The sequence below is a fragment of the Wolffia australiana genome, chromosome 3 (assembly GCF_029677425.1).
Source record: "Wolffia australiana isolate 7733 chromosome 3, ASM2967742v1".
In the NCBI taxonomy this organism is placed as follows: domain Eukaryota; kingdom Viridiplantae; phylum Streptophyta; class Magnoliopsida; order Alismatales; family Araceae; genus Wolffia; species Wolffia australiana.
The window spans coordinates 13,764,039-13,770,608 of NC_135837.1; the positions used below are offsets into that span (position 1 = coordinate 13,764,039).

The window sequence follows — 6,570 nt, forward strand, 5'->3', positions numbered from 1 at the left end:
ACAGAAGGAGTGTGAAACTCAGAAAATACAACTCGAGCATCTCCATTAGCTATCTTTCCTACATAAAAAAGAAAATTTTTAGATAGCGGGATCCCTTCAAGACTTTAAGATCATCATCCAATGCCAAGAAGGAGTTTGAAACTGTGAAAATATGACTCTACTTTCTCTTTTAGCTATACTTCCTACATAAAAAAAAGAACATTTTTACATAGTTGGACCCCCTCAAGGCTTTAAGATCATCATCCAATTCACAGAAGGAGTGTGAAACTCATAAAATACAACTCGAGCATCTCCATTAGCTATCTTTCCTACATAAAAAAGAAAATTTTTAGATAGCTGGATCCCTTCAAGACTTTAAGATCATCATCCAATGCCAAGAAGGAGTTTGAAACTGTGAAAATATGACTCTACTTTCTCTTTTAGCTATACTTCCTACATAAAAAAAAGAACATTTTTACATAGTTGGACCCCCTCAAGGCTTTAAGATCATCATCCAATTCACAGAAGGAGTGTGAAACTCATAAAATACAACTCGAGCATCTCTTTTAGCTATCTTTCCTACACAAAAAAGGAAAAAAATATATAGTTGGATCCCCTCAAGACTTTAAGATCATTATCCAATTCCCAGAAGGAGTGTGAAACTCACAAAATACAACTCTTTCCTACACAATAAAGAAATATTTTATATAGTTGGATCCCCTCAAGACTAGAAGAAATGATAATGACATAAATTACTCTACTTTTGCAAAGTTGGCCATGTAAACCAAAGATTCAACCTTTAATATGGTGGGTTTTTCTACCACCCATAATCCTCTCGACCCATCAACCCGCATCGCCCGAGTCGCTACCAGAGTGGGCCGAAGACGAAACCCTAATCAGTACAAGCCGACTTCCCGCGTTCTTGCGAGTACGCCGGCATACATAGTCGGAATCCAAGCTTCAATCTCCTGCTCGACTTTGCCGAAGAACCCAGAGGTCATCTCGACGACCATCGTTTCTTTTCGTTTTTCTTTCATCTGGGTCGTGTCTTTTGCTAGATCTACGACGACCCAGATACTCAAATTTTGAGGTTTTTTTGCGAAGGGGAGATTTATTGGGTGTTGTTAGTCTGTTTGGTGCTTTGTTTTTTTGTGTTATTGAAGGATGTGTTCTTTTGTTTTGTTTTTTTTTTCCTTTCAGGCGTGGTGTTTATATCTGTGAAGATGTCTCGCAAAGGGCTTATGGAGCAGGATCTGAGCAAGCTGGATGTGACCAAGTTGCATCCGCTCTCGCCGGAAGTTATCTCTCGACAGGCTACCATCAATATTGGTTAGATTTCTCTCGTCTTTCAGCAAAATTATGATATTATAGAGGAATTATTGTCCAATACTTAAATGTTGAATTGTTCTCTAACTCAGTTCCTCTATTGTGGAATTGTTTTTGTGACTCTGTGAGGGTGAGAGTAATCTCTAACAGTAGAAACTTGAGTCCCTTGCTTAGTTGTTGGGATTTGATGAGATGCTCTTAAAACTATTTGCGTAGTTGAGGGTTGAATGTTTTTTCTTCAAAATTTTTGAGTTCTTCACTGAAAACGATTTGATTATTCTAAATTGCTTAGTTTTTAAGGTTAAAATTGTAACGCTCTGACTAAGGCTCATACCCAGGTACGATTGGACATGTTGCTCACGGAAAGTCTACCGTTGTGAAGGCAATATCTGGTGTTCAGGCAAGCTCAAACGCTTTCCTCATCTGTGAAGATGGATAAATATCTATTTTTCTAGGAACCATTTTTTTCTTGACGGAAAATGGACTGATAACTCTATCAAATTTTGAATGCGTGGTGAAATCAAGAAGATCCCATCAGTTTCTTTCTTTTTCATGATTGACTGAATTACGTTTTTAATCTGGTAAATATCTCTTGTTTTGTTTCCATTGTCGACAGACTGTGCGTTTTAAGAATGAACTCGAGCGTAATATTACAATCAAGCTTGGGTACGCCAATGCAAAGATATACAAGTGTGAAGACGAACGTTGCCCTAGACCCATGTGCTACAAGTAATGACCCCAATCTTAATGAAAATCACACCTGTCCTTTCCTCTAAAAATTTCAAGGTAATAATGTCAAAAATACTATTTCTCTCTCTATTTAAGGGCGTATGGAAGTGGCAAGGAAGACACCCCGTTATGCGATGTGCCGGGGTTTGAGAACGCCAGGATGAAGCTCTTGCGCCATGTTTCCTTCGTTGATTGCCCTGTGAGTTCTAATCTAATTATGCATATTGATTCTCTCTTTGATACTTAAATGATTAATGAACTTTTGATTGTCTCAGGGGCACGATATTCTCATGGCAACGATGCTCAATGGTGCGGCAATCATGGATGGCGCATTGCTGTTGATTGCTGGAAATGAGAGTTGTCCACAGCCTCAGACTTCTGAGCACTTGGCTGCTGTCGAGATTATGCGATTGGAGCACATCATCATCCTCCAAAATAAGATTGATCTCATCCAAGAAAGTGTGGCGATCAACCAACATGAGGCAATCCAGAGCTTCATCCAGGCAAGTTTAAACTCAATTTTCCTTTTTTTTTAGTAGACTAATTGATTGGGTCCCCTATTGGGGATCTATCTCATACATTTGAATATTGAGGGAGAGATAAAGAGAATTATTTTAGCCCTAGGGAGAATCTCTCAACTACTTTCTTTGTTACCTCAATATTTTCTCTCATATGGCTTTTCACAGACACCATTGAATCTTAGTGGTAGGCGCATTTAGAATCCTATCAGTTGCCTTACTGGGCCTCTAACTCTTAGTGGTATGCTCAGTTAGAGTCCAAACGAGAAGCCTCCTCTGGTGGTCTCTTAAATTTTTGCGACTTTTGGCCATCTCAACATGTCAATCATCCTTATTGGTCCCTTACAGTAATATGCTCACTGGAGTCCTTACCAATGGCCCAAATAGGGCCCAAGACTTAGCATGGTACTGGTCCACAGTGTAGTAACCTTCAGTGGGAATTTTAGATTTATGTTACTGTTTTTATAAAAAGAATTGTGTTACTGTTTACTGTCGGCAAGACAATCTTCTTCTCGTTCATCTTGCATGCCAATCTTTGCGATATCAGAAACTACCTCCCACAGCCGTAGCTTTGCAGTACATGATGGGCGAGATGGGAAAAAAGAAGTTCATATTCTTAGGAGTCAAGGCTCCTTATATTCAGTACATAGGCTGATATTTCTAATGTGATAAGAAGCTATTTTGTTGCTTATTCAGTCCTCACGCTGAGGATGGCTTAAGGGTATGCTTCCATTACTCGAAAGTTAATGAAAGAATGTAACAGCATAATGAAATAATTCAATGGCTGACAGCTTTTTAAAGTGTTAACAATGTGTCGTTTTTATTTTGTAAGAGGTGAAACTCGTTATATTCAATACAGTGGCTGACATTCTCTTCTCCTGTGAGAGGAGACAATTTTGTCCCTTATAGTATCCATAACTGAATGGCCTAAGGGTATGTTTACCGCATTCAAAATAATGAAATAGAAATATAAATTTATAGTTATTCAAATGGCTGACAGTTATTTGGAGTATTGATCGTGCCTTGTTTGTTCGTCCTTGCAGGGTACAATTGCAGATGGTGCCCCTGTGGTGCCGATCTCTGCACAGCTCAAGTACAACATTGATGTTGTGTGCGAGTACCTGGTCAACAAGATCCCAATTCCAGAAAGGAACTTTATTGATCCGCCAAACATGATAGTAATCCGGTCTTTTGATGTCAACAAGCCTGGATTTGAGGTGGACGACATACGAGGTGGCGTCGCCGGCGGGAGCATCCTAAGGGTTGATTTGTTAAATCTTTATTGGAGGGATTATGAACTGAGAATTGTGTTGCTCATTCTTAAATTTGTTTCTGTGACACTTGGCAGGGCGTTTTAAGGGTAAACCAGTTTATTGAGGTTCGGCCCGGCATTGTGGTCAAGGATGAGAGTGGAAACATCAAGTGCACGCCGATCTACTCCCGAATAGTTTCTCTGTATGCAGAACAGAATGAGCTACAATTTGCCGTGCCCGGAGGGCTCATCGGAGTGGGGACCACCATGGACCCCACGCTGACCCGTGCCGACAGGCTTGTAGGGCAGGTCCTTGGAGAGGTCGGCTCCTTGCCTGATATCTTTGTTGAGCTCGAGGTATGTCTACAAGAAAGCTCTTTGTTTTTTGTCAATAATCTCAACTCTAAACCCTAAACCTGAAGGGCCAACTGTAATGCTTAATCCTTAACCCTCCAGAGTAAACCCTTAACCCTAACCCCTAAAACCCAATTTTTAAAGCCCTGAACCCAAAACCTCAGATCTCTGAATTCTTTTACACTAAATCATTTGTTGGTATATGATGGATTGACCTTTTTCCTTCTGATTTTCTAATGGGACTTTGTTTGTCGTTTATGTCTTCTTCTGTGATGTGCAAATGGGGTTGGTCATGTCCCGGAGATGTTGACATTAATGATGAAGACTGGTTGATTATTTATCAATCATGCTGTCAATGTCAATGGTCGACAACTTTAATGTCAATGTTAATATCAACAGCTCAGGGGTCACTTTCATTGTCACCACGGAAAAGATAGTCATTGTCATCTCAAAGTGACTATGCTGGTGCTGCCTTGTTCTGTGGATTTGAGTTGACACTATAGTCGATCGTCAATGTCTATGTCAAGCGTTCAGGGCACCCCACCTCACTATCATAAACCACTTTTTTCATCATAAATCATTGGCAATGTCATCAGTGTTTAACGCCAATGAGAGTTGATGACGTTGACGGTGCAGGACGACAGCGCCAGTGGTGTGTTTTGGGATTATTTTTTTCCTTGGACTTTCAGGATGTTGAGGAGAGGTGGGATTGATTTCTCCCTAACAGGCATACCATGGTTTAAATATTTTTCTTCTGGAGTGCAGGTGAACTTTTTCCTGTTGAGGCGGCTGCTGGGTGTTCGGACTAAGGGAAGCGAGAAGCAGGGGAAGGTGTCGAAGCTGACCAAGGGTGAGATCCTGATGTTGAACATCGGGTCGATGTCGACGGGGGCGAGGGTGGTGGCGGTCAGGAATGATCTGGCAAAGTTGCAGCTGACGGCGCCGGTCTGCACTAGCCGGGGCGAGAAGGTGGCGCTCAGCCGTCGGGTTGAGAAGCACTGGCGCCTCATCGGCTGGGGCAAGATTCAGGCCGGCGTCACCCTCGACATCCCACCTCCTCCCCCATTCCATTGAACAAGTTGGTTTTTTCCCCATTGTGTTTGCTAGAATGAATGTGAGAAAGCCAGAGACTCTTTTTGTCGGCAGAAGAACAGCTGAGGCGTTGAGAGCATTCTATTTTCTTCTCTGTGTCCATTCTATCAATATTCTATCTATATACATCATGATGTAGTTGGGTTTCATAACCATACTTAAAAATTCTAACTCAAATTTGTTTCAGCTCTAGCAGTAGAAGTCAGAGGACTTTAAGTGTTAGTATATTCCTTTTCTGAAAGTTCTTGAAAGAACTCCAAATTATTTTGCAGCCTTTGACACTTCAAAAAGTCCATTCTGTCAATATTCTATCTATATATATCATGATGTTGTTGGGTTTCATAACATACTTTATAATTCTAACTCAAATTTGTTTCAGCTCTAGCAGTAGAAGTCAGAGGACTCTAAGTGTTAGTATATTTCTTTTCAGAAAGTTCTTGAAAGAACTCCTAATTATTTTGCAAAATAAATGTCTAAGGTGATTCCTTAGATAGTCCTTCGGATACCACTGAAGGGACCAATGGCATCATAATGTAAAATGTCTATCACCCCTTTCTATAATTTCTGGTATTGTCACCAAAATAATATTTTTAAATTAATAGAAAATGCGACTGGGTCTAAATAAAATAACTTTCAACTAATTAAATTTAATATCACGACTTTTCTCCATTCGAGATAGTGTGAAAGTGTGTTTTCAGTTTCAGCTATATGTCTTCACATAGTTTTTCACTCTACACCTGATTTTCGAATTAGGTTTAAGGATTATAACTGCTTGGACCACGCCAATCACTTACGCCATTGCTGTTTCTTCTCCACTGTCAATATCTCATTGTTTTTTGTAGGAATCGGTCAAATACTTGCACACATAAAGGAGAACTTTTGGGAGATCTCATAGGTCCAAAGTCTTTCCAAAGTAGCAAAGAGACAATCACAATCTCGCAGTATATGGTGGTAATCTTAGTGATAACTGATACAATATATATATATATATATTGGAGAATTACATATCTGTGCATATACCGATAAAATTTTATTTAGAATTTTGAAAGTATTTATTGTTTATCAAGTCTTCATATTAAGTGATTTATTTGGGAGTGTTATCTGAGGAAGTCACTTAGTTTGAGATCACACAAGTGTCAATAGCAAACTTATGATATATACAAAAAGGTTTAATTATTGTTAAGGATTTATTTGGTGAGAATTGTGTTTGGAATCTGCGGTTGATTGAATCATGCAGGAATTGATCAATATGATGTCTAGATGTGGTTTAGTTATATGGTCCCACAGGTTTGGTGTTCTATTGGATATCAGTAAGTGTCA

General features: G+C 39.6%; 1 protein-coding gene across 1 annotated transcript; it reads left to right on the forward strand.

The window, feature by feature from the left end:
• Positions 1-802: 802 nt before the first annotated feature.
• On the forward strand, positions 803-5,344 carry LOC144700973 (eukaryotic translation initiation factor 2 subunit gamma-like). Its single transcript, XM_078572594.1, has 9 exons — positions 803-975; positions 1,180-1,308; positions 1,644-1,705; positions 1,922-2,034; positions 2,131-2,233; positions 2,310-2,537; positions 3,596-3,814; positions 3,901-4,161; positions 4,924-5,344. The coding sequence occupies exons 2-9, from the start codon at positions 1,203-1,205 to the stop codon at positions 5,230-5,232; spliced, it is 1,401 nt and encodes a 466-aa protein (XP_078428720.1). The 5' UTR covers positions 803-975; positions 1,180-1,202; the 3' UTR covers positions 5,233-5,344.
• Positions 5,345-6,570: the final 1,226 nt, after the last annotated feature.

Coding starts and splice junctions, on each gene's coding strand:
- LOC144700973 (XM_078572594.1), top strand. CDS start 1,203: ATGTCTCGCAAAGGGCTTATGGAGCAGGATCTGAGCAAGCTGGATGTG. Junction 1,706..1,921: donor AGGCAATATCTGGTGTTCAG/GCAAGCTCAAAC, acceptor CATTGTCGACAG/ACTGTGCGTTTTAAGAATGA. Junction 4,162..4,923: donor ATATCTTTGTTGAGCTCGAG/GTATGTCTACAA, acceptor TCTGGAGTGCAG/GTGAACTTTTTCCTGTTGAG.